Source organism: Zootoca vivipara, chromosome 1 (assembly GCF_963506605.1).
Source record: "Zootoca vivipara chromosome 1, rZooViv1.1, whole genome shotgun sequence".
NCBI lineage: Eukaryota > Metazoa > Chordata > Lepidosauria > Squamata > Lacertidae > Zootoca > Zootoca vivipara.
The window spans coordinates 71751466-71768167 of record NC_083276.1 but is presented as its reverse complement, the minus strand read 5'-3'; the positions used below and the strand labels follow the sequence as shown (position 1 = coordinate 71768167).

The following is a 16702-nucleotide window of genomic DNA, read 5'->3' as shown; positions in this document are numbered from 1 at the left end:
AGCGCGGGATTTCCGCTTCCACCAATCGGAGCCCGACTGCAAAGGTGCGGGGAAACGCAGACCACGCCCACATCTGACGTCAGTGCAGGCGGCCTGAGGAGGGATCCATGGCTGCTTCCGGGAGTGGCTCCTCCCCTTTTGCGACGCTATGGACGCCGTGCGCGAGGAGCCGACCCAGGCGCTGTTCGCTTGGGTAAGTTCCTGTGGCGGCGCCAGAAAAAGGGCGGAAGCGGCCGCCTTACGGGCATATGCGGGGGGAGGAAGAAAGGAGCGAGGTCGGGCTTTGCTCTTTACTGCTGGTCGGGTGGGATGTTGCTGCGTTGGTCCTCTGCAAATAAGTTTCACGGGCTCCGGCGGCGCTGCTTTGAGCCTGAATCGAGCTGTTGACATGGTTTTCCCGCACACATCGCATCAGCCTCCCTCTCCCCTTCCACCGCCCCTGACGGATGTTATTGGAAAACCCCTCTCTCGGAAAGGATCCATCGAAATATGCAAGACATTAGTCGGATTTGCTGTTTGGTGCTCCCCCTCCCATTTTAATGAAACTACAATAGGAGCAGGCTGTGTCTAAGGGTCGCGTGACAGGCAGCAAACCAACAGGCGAAGCTCCATGGCTTCAGCGCTCTGCCGTTTTAGGCACATAGGCAGTGCCGGATTTACGTATAAGCTAAACAGGGTATAGGTTAGGGCCCCACTCTCTTGGGGGCCCCAAAAAAATTTAAAGGAAAAAAACCTGGATGTACATTTCCGAAATATAAGATAAAAAATAAAATGAAACCTACATACAGCAACAGTGTTTTGTGTTGTGTAGGCTCCTATGATGTAAGTAATGGGCCCCACCTGCTAGCCTGCTGCCTAAAATATCACTGGTTTTAGATACCTATTAGGTCCATAAATTACCAGATAGCATATATTCAACACAAAAAACAGTGACAATTTGTTTTTGACAAAAGAACAGCTGGACATATAAAGGGCCCCATTACCTTCAGTAGCTTAGGGCATCATCAAACCTAAATGTGGCCCTGCACATATGGCATCCCAGATTCTCACTTGGAACAGCTAAACCTGTTGTTGAGTCATGCTGTTTCAAAAGGTATAAGCTTCTGCTTGCAGGGAAGACAGCAGAGCCCGCTGCCTCACAAATGTGAACTCATTTTAAATCCATTTTAGACATCCCTCAAGCACCAAGAAGGACACACCCACCCAAGATGACTCAAGTGAATCTTGGGTCCCTGTAAAGTGTTCAAGCCAATGCTGCTCCCTGTTGCCCAGGGATGAAAGTGTCTTCTGATTTTCATGGCCCTCCCATCCTGGTTCGTTTGCCCATGGTTTGTGGAGAGTGATTAAAATGTTTTGCTAGCCTTGGTGTCTGTCCATCTGCCACAGTAGAGGCCATTTTTATTTGCCCTTAGAACTTCGAGGTACAAACAGCAGCATGTGTCTGGGGATGTGAGTCCCTAACCCTAGCTAATATCCATGCATTGTGGAGAACGGAGCTTCTAAGTCATCAGAGGTGGCTTTATGGATAAATTCTCCAATTTAATAATTAAGCACGGCTGTCTGTCCCTGCCCACTTGGTGTAGTTGTTAGTCGAGTATTCCAAGAAGACCTGGGAGAGTTGGGTTTGAAACTCCACTTAGCCATGAATCTAGCCACTATTTCACAGCCTAATCTACCTCACAGGGTTGCTGTTAACATAAAATGGTGAAGGGGGAGACCGTGTGCCACCTTGATCTTTTTGTCAGACAGATGAAATATAAATAGATGACAATGTGCATTACCTCACTTAAAAATGTGGCTAGCCAGACTTGTGTTTCAGGGTCCTCCTGATTCTTCTGAGTGGGTGTCTGCCCTAAAGTCTTGTCCCAATGCCATTACTATAAGTAATGCATGTGACATGCCTAGGTATAATTCTGGTGGAGCTGAGGAAACTGAATTGAATTGGTAAAGAGTTTTGAGCATTGCCTCCTTAGCTTTAACTTCATGTTTGCACACATGCCACAGCTGTCCAATAAGGCTAAATATTCCAGGATATAATGCCTTCTCTTCTACTCTTTGAGAAGCTAGTCTGTTTCAGAGAGCATAAATATTTCTCAATGTCCAAAAAAAGCCATGCCAAAGCAAGCTGTTAAGTCTTGTAGTTCTTATTTAACAGATTTTCTGTATCAAATATGAAACTTTGCAGACAGGCTTAAACCAGCTTTAAAAAAAAATGTTGACCCTGAAGACATATGCAAAACCTGAGATGGCTGGGATGTGCATTTGTCCCCCCCCCCAAATTATATCTCATTAGCAGCATTTATATGACTTCAGAAATACTTCTTAGGATGACATGTGGAAATGCCCTAAGGTGGCCAAGATTTGTCTTGCTGGATAACACATAATGGCATTTCATTGTAAAAGTAATGGATGGATGTTGTAAAATATATGTGTATTGGATCCTGAAATTATTTTTCAGAAGTACCTTTCAATGAAATTGATGTGACTTGCTTCCAAGTAACAGCCGGATTGAACAGATGCCTGGCAGTTTTATGCTTCCAACTTGTGGCGGGCGGGTGGTTGAATATGAAATGCACATACACTTAGCCATTCAAAAGTGACATTGGCAAGAATCTTAAAAGATGAAGCTCTCTCCCTGGGGAGAAAGCCCAAGGGCTAGTGGTTCTAATGAGATTTATGTTACAATTAGGTCTAGACTGATTTGCACCATTGACTTCCTGAGTCCAGGAAATCCTCAGCTGCAAAGGACAGAAGTGTACAGAACTGTTGCAAAAAAATCTTTTCTGATGTTACACTTGGACTGATAATGTCAAACCCTTTGCAAGATAGTGCAACAGTTAGAATTGCTTCAAGCAAGTCTCCTTCCATGTATAATTTCAATTAATTACTTTTTCATCCTTATTATTGATTTTTTTTAATTTAAAAAAGAGTGGTTGGGTCTCAGTACTGCCACTGCTCATACCATTAAACTTTGAAGGATTTCCTTTCAATGCAACAAGGTGCAGTCCAGAATCTGCATGATGTGTAGAAAGTAGATTGGGAGATTTTTTTCTCTTTCTCTCATACTAGAACTCGAGGCCATCTAAAGAAGCTGAATGTTAGGACATTAGGAATGTTAGGACAGCCAAAATGAAGTATTTTATCACGCAATACATAGCTAAACTATGGAATTCACTCCCACAAGATGTAGCGATGGTCACCAACCTGGATGGCTTTAAAAGATGATTAGACAAACTGATGGGGGACAAAGCTATCATGCCATCATGGCTATATTCTACCTCTACTGTCGGGGACAGTATGCCTCCATACCAATTGCTGGGAATCAGGAGTGTGGAGAACGCTGCTGTCCTCAGGTCCTGCTTCTGGTCTTCCTATAGGAAACTAGTTGGCCCCTGTGAGAAGAGGATGCTGGGCTAGATGGGCCTTTGTTCTGATCCAGCAGGGCTTTTCTTATATCCTTAGGGAGCAAACAGCTATGGGCAACTTGGTCTAGGTCATAAAGAAGATGTACTCCTGCCCCAGGCCATTAAAGAATTGCCCTGCAGTCAGAAAAACATCACAAGTATTACTGGAGGAGGAGGACATTCTGTAATTGTTACTGGTAAGAAACTGGCATTAATATTTCCTGCCCATAGTATACTTGCAAGACTTAATTTTTTAACTCTCTTGTTGCTACCCATATACGACTTCATTGGTTTCTTTACAATGTCTCTTTCCATCTTTCTTTAAAAAGAGATGATGAAATGCTCTTTATGCCATCAAATGGTGGATAAGGCTTTCGAATTTTTGCTGCTTTGCTGTTCTTCATCATTGTGTGTGTGTGTGTGTAGGGTGCTGATGAGCTACACAGTGACTAAAATAATGGTAATGAGCTAATTCAAGACAAATCTGCATGAGACTTATTTTGGGATCAGATGTGCCCATGCAGCACGTACAGTCCTCCACATTTTGCATGTGTTGCGGCTGCATCTGTGATGGTCTCCTAGCTGTTCATCACAGAGGCTGTGCGGTTTAAGTTGTAAAGTGAAGTGCCCCAGTTGGAGCCTTGGAGCCGTAACAGTAGTGTTCAGTGTTGTTTCCCAATGTGATTCATTTTGTCTTTGGACTGCCTAGTGTCGGGATGAGGGACCTGTGCCCCTCCAGATGCTGTTGGGCTCTTATAAGCTCCCTTCACCATATGAATGGATGGTGTGACTTGGAGCCCGACAACATCTGGAGCATCACAGGTTCCCCATCACTAGCCTAGTGCTTCAGTCTTTTCTGGAGTGCAGTTCTCTAAGCGAGGAAGAAAGGACTGTGCATTGTTAGTATCAACACTCCCTCAAGTTTTCTGGACAAATAACAATTATCGGTTCTTAAAGTGCCAGTGAATATTGGGTCAAAATATGCATATGTTTTTATTCTGCAGACGTTCCTGATAGTATTTGTTCATTTTGCAGACACTGGAGAACTCTTTTTATGCGGCCAAAATAAAGATGGGCAGTTGGGACTTGGTCATACTGAAGATGTGGAACATTTTACGTTATGCATTTCCCTGTCTGGTTGTCCTGTTGTACAAGTTGCCTGTGGTTGGGATTTTACCATCATACTTGCAGGTAAATCTAGCAACTAGGCGGAAACAAGTGTTACATGATGTGAAAGCTCCAAGCTTTATCCGGGTCTCCATAACTGTTCAAAAGCTTTACAGTGAGCTATATGTAAAATCACAAGGCTATACATTGTTGAGCTTTTGGAAATGGGAGACTGTGCATTCATTCGACTGCTGCTGCTGTAGTAGCAGCATAATGGTTAAGAAAATGAGCTGGTAGCCAAGACAGTTATCCTTGACCTTGCACTTGCCCCGTGGTCTTAGTTTCATAGGGCACAGTGTAGCAAAGATTAGATCCAATGAAGTTTGGGAGTAAATGGGTCTTAAGTTAGTAGTAGTCTTATTCCATCACCATCAATGAAGCGTAGATGTGACTTTTAATAAAAAGGAACCTGTTTCTTACTAGTGGGAAAATGGATTACAGTGCCCTAGATATCTCCTTGAGGTAAACAATAGGAATGCAAAGATTTCCAGTGCTGCTCTGCCTTGCAGGAAATGGCCAGGTGTTATCTTGTGGGTCTCATTCTTTTGGACAACTCGGAGTTCCTCATGCCTCAGGAGGAAATGCTGTCCCACAGAAAATTAAGGTGAGGTGCTATCAGCACAAACATATAAATTCACCATTATGCCCGGTTGTATGATGCTTCCTTCCACAAGCCACTTCACTGTGGATCAGCAGCTTTTGATGTTTCCTTTGTGTCATGCATGCTGGACTACACGTTCATTAATCAGTTCTGAAAATTTCAATAGCATGGCTAAAAAATACTGTTCTGTACTGTAGAGTCGTTGAAGAGAATGTAAATATGTTTTTTCTTCCTTGTCCCACAGACTATACAGGACAAAGTAGTAAATGTTGCCGCTGGACTCAGACATGCAGTAGCTGTAACCGGTGAGTTTTTACTACAGTAGTTCCTCATTAAAAGTTGCAACCATGTAACAGCATAAAAACTGCTCCACCGCCTCAGATGATGGGTCTGTATACGCAGCTTTAATTGTTATGTGATTTAGAGGAAGCTGTGAAGCAATTAAAAATACTTCATCCCCGGTTATTCACTGGCAGGATAATACCTCAGTCTAATATACCTTAGAAGCCTGCTTATAATCGCTTGCCATTACCCTTGTGTTCCTCCTCAGGGTGGGTGGACATTTCATGGTAGTTTGTAAATTAATTAGGAAGGCCTGAGAGCGACATAGTTTCTGACACCATGCAAGCCCTAGTACAGTGTCTGAGGTAGTGGTGCATACCTGGCTGTGGGTTTCCCCCCAAGAGCCAGATAGAGAGGCCTAGAGGACCACATCTGGTCCCCAGGCCTGAGGTTCCCCACCTCTGCATTAGAAGGGCCCCTTGCGTTTGCAGGTCACCTTGGTATACATAGCTTCAATGTGTCATAAGTGTACATGGGCTTGTCATCAGCACTTAAGGAGTGATTGATAAGGCACAGTCACAGAGAGAATCTGAATGCTCTGCAACTGGCAGAGCTTTGTCATAATTAACAAATAAGTGGAAGTGGCCTGCCAGCAAATTCCATGCAAGTTTCTCCTGTGGTTTATGACATTATTGCCTGGACTCCTGAGAAGCTTACAGCCATTTCACAAATTACAGAGGAGCAAACCTGAACCTGCCACCAAATCTCCAGGAAGCTGCAGCTAATCACAGCTCCGTCTATGTGTTTAAATAAACATTGGTCATATTTATTTATTACATTAGGTATCTACTTAATATATTAGTGTATACCTGAAAAAACAAGATGCGTGAAGTGGTCTCGAACTGAATGTGGGCCTAGCGTACTGTTATTTGGGGCGTTGAGAATTTTTCCTGCTAGATTGTTTTGTTGTTCTATAATTTATGTGTCAACGTTTTCCAGGTTAATATTTGCATTAGTAAAAATAGTAACACCCCCCCCCCCAACCCAATGTCTTTTAGCAGGGGAATAGCCTTTAACATGAATATTTCATTTTCCTTTTGCATGTACATGCTGAAAAGAAAATGGTTCAGTTTTCCAGTGGGGAGTTGGCATGGCATCTCAGGCCAAGCGGGCATGGCAAGGACAGATGGTTCCAGCTTTTTGGAGGGCTAAAGAGCCTTGCAAAGTAACAGGTTTGTTATCTAAATATTTAAGGTATGGATCAAGTATCTCATGTGCAAGCAAGGGGTCCACAAATTTTGGCTTGTCTTAGTAGCCAGCCGTTATTTGTGGCTATGCCCAATGATACTGACCCCTCCACTCCTAAGTCCTCAGATGCTGCTCTGTTGTTGCTGTAATAGCATGTATCCCATTCCCTTAGCACTCTCTGATTCCATTCCCAATCAGCCCAAACACAAACCTCAGCCATATACTTGGCACATGAGACTCTGTCTTTTGCAGAACATATCACTTAGCCCAGAGAATGCCCAGCCACAGACAGAGTCAGATGTAGTGTTTTGATGTTGTAACCATGGGGTGAAGAGTGGGTTGGTGGTGGTGGTGATGATGATGATGATGATAATAATAATAATAATAATATAAAAAATAAAGAGTGGGAGGTCCAAGCCAGAGCTCCCATGCCATGTCTCTGTGTCTCTTTCTTTTTGAGGTTTCAGTGTGCTGGATATGGGAACTGAAAAAACTACATTATCTCAAGATCCCTGCTTGTATACTCTGCTAAACTTTTGTGTGCTTGCTTTATGTTCCTCACTTTCTGAGGTGAGGCAAGAGGACACAAGAAATAATATCTTCTCAATAGCGACAGCAAAGTTAGGCAATGCCCTCCTCAGGGAGGCCTACTTGGCTCATTCCGAATAATTAAATACTAAATAAATTGGAGTCCTTGGAGAATTGAGAAAATCAAATGAAAAAATTCCAGGAGCTCTGGCCAGGTAGTGGATTAATTTATAGAAAGTTTTAAGTTGAGAATAATACATGGTACACTTTGACCTTGAAACTATGAAACTAGAGCTGATGAAGAATAAACCGAAGCAGGGCCTTGTCCTGGATTTCTAAAAACTGGATTGCTATTGGAATTTGTATTATTCTCAACTTAAAACTTTCTATAAATCATTCCGAATCATGGCTAAGCTTCTAGTGAGCAGCAAAAACCTGTGTCTTCAGGTGAACTTTTGGATGTTGATCCTGAACTGTCCTTTATTATTATTGCTGCAATGCTTCTCTCCATATAAGCTTTTATCAGCAAGCACCAGTACCTTGAATTGGTCCTGGAAACTAACTGGAAACTACTGCCATTGACATAAAACTTGTGCAACATGATCTAAGAAGAATCCACTAGGAAACAAACTTTCAATCTCAAAATATTTGCTTTCTTTTCTAAAGAAGAGAAGTGGGTTGCAATCTGTATAAGTATAGTCTCTTGCCAGTTGGATTTTTCAGAAGTTTTTCCTTGGAGGGCCTCGGTCAGAGGGAGAAAGGAGAGAAATGGAGGGAAAAGAGAAACTGTGGGAAACAAATTGTGAATGAAGAATTAGATAGTTTGCACCCTATCCTGGCCTTCAGGTCCCTCTTTGTCAGGAACAAGATACAAAACACATCTTTGTCCTTGTCTCAAGAAGAGAAAACTGGGAATATGGATCTATTCTTATAGCAGTTAAAATAAAATATGTTAAGGCTGGGAATTGGTCTGACAGTTTATCATGTACTTTGCAGTGTTATGTTGAGATGTTTGCATCACAAATCTCTTTCGTCAAATAACATTGTATCCACTGTCCTATTGTAGCTTGCAGCTGCTGAGAGCCAGTACCCAAAAAACTTGCAAAACTTGCAACCCTTTCCCCTTCCCCTTTTCTGGAGTGCAGAATAATAAGCCAAATCAAAATGGATTTTAGGTTTGTTTACATTATTAGGCTCTGCACAGTAACAATATGTTCCTTAGCTCATCCCCACCTCCGTCTCTCTCTCTCTCTCTCCACTTGGCAGTGTTGTTCTCTCCTTGTGGCCTTGTACTCTTCTCTGATAGCCTAATTAACCACCCCATGGTTGTCGAAAGTTCTCCCATTTGTTAGTGGTCCCCCTTCTCTTTTCTTTAATATCTTAGATGCCTATAGATGAGCTCTGATCTATAAAATTACCGTAGTTGGGGAGGTAGTAACCTGACATGGCCCAAGTAGCTTCCCAAAGAGCCTGCACAAATGGCTTTTGTTAGCTCTCTTATGCAACTGTGTGTTGCATTGTGTTGTGTATTGCAAAGGGCCTTTCTAAAAGGAAGTATCCCTCTCCAGCAAACGGAAAATAATGGGTTATTGTCCTAGGTCTAGAAAACATCAAAGTAAAGAGCATCACTTCTGGGTCGCATCATGTCACATCACTCACAGGTGAGTTTCTTTTGTTTGGTTGGCTGTAGCTTAGGACAAAGTGATGTCTGTCTGTTGAACCATGAAAAATATTTTGTCTCTGAGACTAGTTCATCCCCTCTCCTGTAAGATGTGTGTCCCTGTTTTTGTTCAGATTTAATCTAGCTGCCCTCATAACATGCTTCCTGCTCCTGCCACATTTAAAACAGGCTTGTGACCCTCCTTGAACATGCAACATGTATTGCATAGAGAATTAAGTTGCAGCTCTAGTTGTATCCACAGAAATATATGCTTTTCCTGCTTTGTAGAGTCTGATTTGCCACTTTTAAAAACTGAGTGCATTACTTTTCTTAGAATGTTTGTTCATCTGTGTCAAAGACTAGACAGAGGACAAATGTGCAGCTGTAAAATGGCATTTAGTCAACATCTTTGTGTCCTTTAACTTCCTTTTTTTAAAATATGTTCCTTTTCTGTTTAAGATGAAGGAGAGTTATATGTTTGGGGGAGCAACAGACACAAGCAGTTAGTGAGCAAAGTTGATTTTCTTTTGAAACCCCAGAAGATAGAAACCCACTATTTTGGGGGAGAAAAGGTCAGAAGAGTCTGGAATGGATGGACGCACATGGTGGCACAGACAGGTAGGGCATCAACTGCGGATGCTGCATATAAAGATACTTTGTTTACCGAAAGCGCTGCTTGGATGGTTTCTAAAAAAGTACTTTCAGGTTGAGTTGTTTGCACAGTACTGTATGGCAAAGCCCTGCATCTAGAAATGTGGGAAATGTGTGATTTAGGCTTTAGGGCTGAACTGTGTTGGTTCTCCCCCGCTCCACAGTTGCTGAAGTTCCCAATTTGATGGTTGTTCTGCCAGTGCAAGCATTTTTGCTTGTTCTGCTTGACAGACAGGACGGTTCCCCTCTTCTTCTCCCATGCACTGTTCTGGGAGTTCTCAACGACCCTCCAGTGCAGATTTGTGGGAGGAGGGAATGGTCTTGTTGAGCTGGCAGGAGTCCTTATGCTGGCTTCGAAGCCAGCACTGGGTTAGTGCACTGGGTTAGGTGAATCCAGCTCCAGTTCAGAAGCAGTACCTGTGATATGGAAAGGAAGAAGAAGGCAGGTTTGTTGCATGAGTTCCTGTTTGACTAGCTTTGCATCCTTCTGAGGACCAGTAACCAGTTGCCCAGGGAAACTCCCTCCCCAACATAGTACGTAGCCTGATTCAGTCAAAACACCCCCACCAGCAAAAAAGTGGTAAAAATACACCCCTAATTTAAATTTTAAAAAATTAAATTTGAGAGGGGGTCTTGATGAGTGCCAAGGAGGGTATATGAGGGTGCCATGGTGCCACCTCTTTGCATGTGCTCTGTGTTTGCAGGCTGCATTGTCAAAGGAACTGCAGAAGTGCACAATCAAAGCTGAAACTTGCTGCTTCTCGTTTGTATTTCTCATGATGATGAGGCTAGGCTCTGTAATGCTCCCGATGTAAGTTAGGTTACATAAGGATAACATAGAAGTTGTTTGACTGAAGGCAGTCCTAAATATAGCAGAAGGGTGGTGAAGAACAGGAGAGAGAATGATAGTCTTAAGCCTTACAAAAGGTGAGTCATCCTCAGTCCAGGACAAGTGCTTTCCACAAACTGGTATGGCTGATAACGAAGACAGCTTTAATTAAGGAAGTTTATTTATCTCGGTGTTCTCTCGAATAAATCCATTAATCCGTTTGTCATGAACTATCAAATCAAATTACTGTAAAATTGGGTAAAGAAATTCTTGGTACAACCAAAGACTTACAAGCTCCTTCCTCAGAAGGGTAATTTTTAAAAATCTCTCTCTCTCTCTCTCTCTCTCTCTCTCTCTCTCTCTCTCTCTCTCTCTCTCTCTCTCTCTCTCTCTCTCTCTCACACACACACACACACACACAGAGAGAGAGAGAGAGAGAGAGAGAGAGAGAGAGAGAGAGAGAGAGAGAAAGAGAGAAACACCCTCTATCTTACAATGTTGCCTCCAATGAGAGCTGTAAAAAGTCTCAGAGGAAGGATGCGCCATCATGCTGCTGGGGAAACAGCACAATAAATTATTATTATTATTTATTTTAAATATTTTTATCCTGCTATTCAGTTGAAAAAGACTCTCAGAGTGGCATACAACAGATCAACAACAACAACAGATTTATTATTTGTACCCCACCCATCTGACTGGGTTGCCCCAGCCGCTCTGGGTGGCTCCCAGTGTATACAGAAGCCCCATAGGCTTCCAGTCTAAAATGTAAAGTAGAAAAGGAAAATGGATGGGCAGGGAGGAGGAAGAGGAAAGTATACTCAGGCATTACCTCTTATTAGTTGGGAAGGGCCGAAGGAAGCTCTCTGCAGCTGCTGCTCCTTCAGCTTATAGATGTGGCCAGGTTGGGCTCCAAAATTGCTCCGGCCTCCATGCCAGGGAAGAAGGGGTAAGGGGAAGATCTACATCAGGAGGAAGAATGGGGAGAAGGAAGATCTACATTGGTATTTGCTGCCCTGGTGAGCCCAGCCCCTGAGGCAGTCACCTCTCCTTGCCTCGTGGGTGGGCTGGTCCTGAATAAAAATCTACACCATATCTGCTGCCCCTGTGGATCCTGCCACCTGAGACAGCTGCTTTACCTTTACTTTTAGGTGGACTGGCCCTGGTAGGTATATTGGCCTTTTGTACTAAAAACAGCAAGACAATACCATCTGTATACTTGCTTGAGAGTAACCCCACCAAACCCAGTGGGCCTTACTTCTGTGTAGCGTTGAGAATTCTCCTCTGAGGTAGCCATTGCGAAAACTGGGAAAGGAAGGTCTCTCCCCCCCCCCCTGAATTGTTCATAGAACGTATTTGTCTTTGCCCAACACCAACATGATTACTTGCTTTGGGAGAAAGGATTGTTTAGAAATTCAATAAATAATGATAATTATTATTATTAATATTAACAGAGCTGAGGGGATTTGGTTCTTGAAAGAAAAAAAGTTGCTCACACCTGCTATAGATTGAAATTAAATTACTTGGTGTAAATCACCAGCATTCTTTTTGGAAATTAGCACAGTATTTTTCCTTTCATCCCTACTGCTCATCTTCTCAATGTTAAATTGTAGTGTTTAAGTCCTTGAAGGACAATGTGGTGCAGTGGGTAGATTACTGGGGTTTGCAAATGGCAGTTGTTGTTATCGTTTAGTCGTGTCTGACTCTTCGTGACCCCATGGACCAGAGCACGCCAGGCACTCCTGTCTTGCACTGCCTCCCGCAGTTTGGTCGGACTCATGTTGGTAGCTTCAAGAACACTGTCCAACCACCTCGTCCTCTGTCGTCCCCTTCTCCTTGTGCCCTCAATCTTTCCCAACATCAGGGTCTTTTCCAGGGAGTCTTCTCTTCTCATGAGGTGGCCAAAGTATTGGAGCCTCAGCTTCACGATCTGTCCTTCCAGGGAGCACTCAGGGCTTATTTTCTTCAGAATGGATAGGTTTGATCTTCTTGCAGTCCATGGGACTCTCAAGAGTCTCCTCCAGCACTATAATTCAAAAGCATCAATTCTTCGGCGATCAGCCTTCTTCATGGTCCAGCTCTCACTTCCATACATCACTACTGGGAAAACCATAGCTTTAACTATACGGACCTTTGTCGGCAAAGTGATGTCTCTGCTTTTTAAGATGCTGTCTAGGTTTGTCATTGCTTTTCTCCCAAGAAGCAGGCGTCTTTTCATTTCGTGACTGCTGTCACCATCATGGAATCCAAGAAAGTAAAATCTCTCAATGCCTCCACCTGTAAATGGCAGATCTGGGTTCTAATTTCTCGTAGTCTGTCATTAAGTGATATTGGCAGAAGTATGGTCTCTTCTCAGGAAGGCTTTCTTCATGTCTCTTTCAACACCTTTTTAATGCAAGGAAAAGTCTTTAAAAAAACACAAATTCCAGGCATTTACCATACGAGGAACTTTACCATATGATTGTCTCATTGCATGTTGGAAGTGTGGGGCCATGCACATGAGCTCACTGCCTCTGCCTGTGCTGTGTTCAGTAGCAAGGTCTGAAGGAGGCTTGCAAGCATGTTCACTTGAGCATGATTACAAGGCTCCCTGCAAATCGGGGACACCGATCGCCCAGGGTTCCTGATCCTGACAGGGCTTGTAAGAGTGCTCAAGCGAACATACTCCCAAGCTTGCCCCTCACATTGCTGTTGAACGCAGCAAGGTTAGGCCTCAAGGGAAGGGAGCTAGTGCCATGCCTCCAACACAGTTTGACTTGCATAATGCTTGAAAAGGGCTTGCGCTTTTCTTTATAAACTACCGTAGTGATTTGCATTGAAAGGTATTTGATGCCTCAACCTACCTCCTAAGGCAGTCCCATCCACCCTCCCCAAAGGTAAAAGAACATGTCTGTGGTAGTGATCTTGATAGTGTTTCATTAGCTCCTGCTGACTTTCCTTAGACAATGGGATGATGTGAGAGATAGGGATGGAGATTAGTGACTGAGATGGAAAAAGATGAGCTGTCAGACTCTTTCCCTTCAGAGAATTGCGCCACAATAGACAGCACACGACCTCCCTGGAACTGCTGTATAATTATTATTATTATTATTATTATTATTATTATTATTATTAAGAATATAACAACAGAGTGTTTGGAATATGCAGTTGGTTTATAGAATCATAGAACTGTAGAGTTGGAAGTGATCCCAAGGGTCATCCAGTCTAACCCCCTGCAATGCATACATACACATACACTGTCCATAGGAACTGGCATCCCCATAGTCAGTTTCCAGCCCCCAGATGTATTATATATTACCATATAGGCATATGAATAAGTACTAGGGTTGCCAGCTAACTGAGGTGAAAGACCCAGAGTGGGCAAACTTGTTGAGTTGTTGTTGTGTGTTTTTTTAGTTTCCCATTAAAAAATTCATTTTTGCACTATTTTTATGAATAATGGACAGAACATCACTGCTGACATGGGTTGCCATATGTCTGGATTTTTCCTGGACATTTTGCTGATTTCCACCTGGACTGACTGGGACCGATGGAATCTGTAGTCCACAATATCAGGACAGAGGGTTGGCAAAGGCTGTCACAGTTTGCCACCCCTCTGATACACGCTGAAATCTCATAAGATTGTATCTTTTATTTTGTCCATTCTGATTTTACTTAATTTCTTTACAGGCCCCATTAATCCTGCCAGTAACCCTGTAAAGCTCACGAGGTGGGGAACATCTAGGCTTGCCAGATGTTGCCAGACTACAACTTCCATCGTTCCTGACTATTGACCACTTTGACCTGGGCTGATGGGAGTTGGCATCCGATAACATTTGAAGGGCCACAAATTCCCAAGCCCTGCTACAAGCAAGTTGCTTTTATGGCACATTTTTCCACAGCTGGTGAACAAAGAGAAAATGCCTTACCCATTGACACCCTGTAATTTCCCCCTTCTGAGTGGTAATTTAAATCCTGGTCTCTCAGATTCAAATGCAGAACTCTAAAAAAGAGGCCAGACAGCCAAGATGCCTCATCCCCACCTTTCATGTATATTTATTTCTTTGAAACAGAACATGAAAATGATTCTGGTTATATATATATATATATATATATATATATATAGAGAGAGAGAGAGAGAGAGAGAGAGAGAGAGAGAGAGAGAGATGTGATATTATGCTTTATAGAATTGTACATTCATTTCTTTTGTGGATTTGAACTTGTTCTGCCTTGGCTAATGCTTTCTTGCTCATACAAACATCTTGACACACAATTGAGCCACACCAGGTGGTGATCTATGAGTTTTCCACTTCTCATTCCGTCCCAAACACAGTGGCTGAGAGGTACTATTTCAGTAGAGACTGAGGCAGCTATGAGAACAAAGGCTTCCGCAGAGATATAAGTTGAAAAATGATATTTTTCAGCTTGGTTTTCTAGATAATGCTTAATAGATTGTCCAAAGAAATTCACTGAGGAGATTGAAATTTTTTGTTTATGACAATCACTGCAGACCCAATGGGCCTTGTCAAACCTTGTTACGCTGAATCAGGAATTTATAGTATATTATTCATTTTGATTGTCATTTGGCTTCCTCAGGGAAAAACCCACAAATTAAATTGTAAATGTTACATCGTATTACATCACATTAAACCTTGGTCCATACTTGAAGTGCCATGAGATTGACAAATTAAAATTATGGCAGTGAAAAACTTCAGCAGTAGGGAAGTACCGACTTTAAACAGCCTGTAGGCAAAGCTTCTTTGCTTGCTTTAAAATATGTATAATATCCCTGTTCTCCATCAAATGAGCAACAAGATGGCACGGTCTGATATGGTCTGATGTGTGTTTTAGGCAAGGCTGAGGTGAGATATCAAACTTGAGTGTCGTGGTTCACAGTTCACCCACTACACTATTGCTCTTCTACAGTAAAAGCTTTCCTTAATAATAATAAATAGCACCCCTAACATGCTTGGTGCTTTACATAGTTGCACCAAAGACAAGCCATGTCTTATGGAACTTGCAATCTAAAATTCAACACAGGGTAGGTCTCAAGGGGAGTGTCAAGCAAGACTTAAGACAATTGTCTAACTAGGAAGTTAGACAATAATCTTATATATTTCTCTCTCTCTAAGACAAGAACAGCAAGAGGGAACCTCTCACCACCCAGATACAGCCAAACCCAGTGCCATCTGGTGCCTAAACTATATAATGTCGCAATCCGTGTGCGGATGTGAAAATAGGAGGAGGAAAATTGTGTGTTCATTTCAGAAACATGCAGACCTTTCTGGCACATCTCTTATCTGTATATTTTATTTTATTTTAGTTGTTCCAGTGGATAAAAATTCGAAAGGCTATGGAAACACTGAACAAATCATTGACAAGTAGGAAGAGGGCCAACTGAATCACAGAACTCTAGGGCATGAACCCTTTGCCATCCTTTAGAGACATTCAGCTGCACACAGACATGAACATCAACATCTGATGAAGGGAGAAGAACCAGGGCTAAGGATTACAGGGAGAAGAGCTTGTTGGGAGAGGATTGAGGACAGGAATGAATTGAAGATGGAAACTTCAGAGTGTAAGGAGGGGGCTTCTTTTGACTTTCTAGTCCTTAGGGAGCAATAAGGGATTGCAATATAACTACATAACTTCTTTAGATAAAGCAGTGCTGGTAAATTGTCTAATTGCTTGTTGGAATTTGGCCAAGTTTGGAACAAAGAAAATCTGGTTTGTGGTGTTGCAACTTCCCTCTAGAGGGCAGCATTGATGTCTACATATTTTTATTTCCCTACCACCTTACTGTCAGCAGTTTAGAGCAGACAATATCTTGATGGATTGCAAAGGGAATGGTGGATTGCAAAGGCAAGCAGTGCTAGGCTTTTCTCTTGCAATAGCTGAGATTTTAAGTGATGGTAAATTCTTGCAGTGCTGCTTTAAAAACTAGCTCCAGGGGACGGCTAAAGTCACAGTACAATTAATATAAGTGTTTGAATATGATTTGTAAAAATGACTGCCCACAAATTAAATGAGTAAGTGGGTCTGATGAACTTCATCCATTTTAAATTTATTGAAACTTGCTTATTAACCTTAATGCAGATGCCCTTTTGAGGATATTGAAGGATGCTTGAGATAACCTACAATTTAATAAACAAATGCAACCACTTTTTCAGGTGCTCAAATACACAGAAAGGGGTAGAGTATGGCTGTTGGTTCCACCTGTGCATGTGTTCAGTGTAATGTCTTAAGGAGTTGTGTGTGCACGAATTGTGTGTATCACTCTGTCCATACAATTAAGCTGAGATCATATGGGCAGAGCATAGGCATAAATTCTCTCATATGCTATTCTGAATTTGTTT

The 16702-nt window shown here is 42.5% G+C and overlaps 1 protein-coding gene across 3 annotated transcripts in view; it reads left to right on the top strand.

Annotated features, from left to right (window-relative positions):
* Positions 1-133: 133 nt before the first annotated feature.
* Positions 134-16702, top strand: part of SERGEF (secretion regulating guanine nucleotide exchange factor) — a 96303-nt gene continuing 79734 nt past the window's right edge. For 2 of the 3 annotated variants that reach the window (XM_035120412.2, XM_035120430.2), the window contains exons 1-8: positions 134-193; positions 3463-3601; positions 4440-4595; positions 5081-5175; positions 5417-5477; positions 6573-6686; positions 8829-8891; positions 9350-9508. In XM_035120412.2, the coding sequence (XP_034976303.2) occupies positions 149-193; positions 3463-3601; positions 4440-4595; positions 5081-5175; positions 5417-5477; positions 6573-6686; positions 8829-8891; positions 9350-9508 (832 nt within the window). In that variant the 5' untranslated portion in view covers positions 134-148. The remainder of the gene's footprint in view (positions 194-3462; positions 3602-4439; positions 4596-5080; positions 5176-5416; positions 5478-6572; positions 6687-8828; positions 8892-9349; positions 9509-16702) is intronic. The other variant, XM_035120459.2, reaches the window with a different exon arrangement.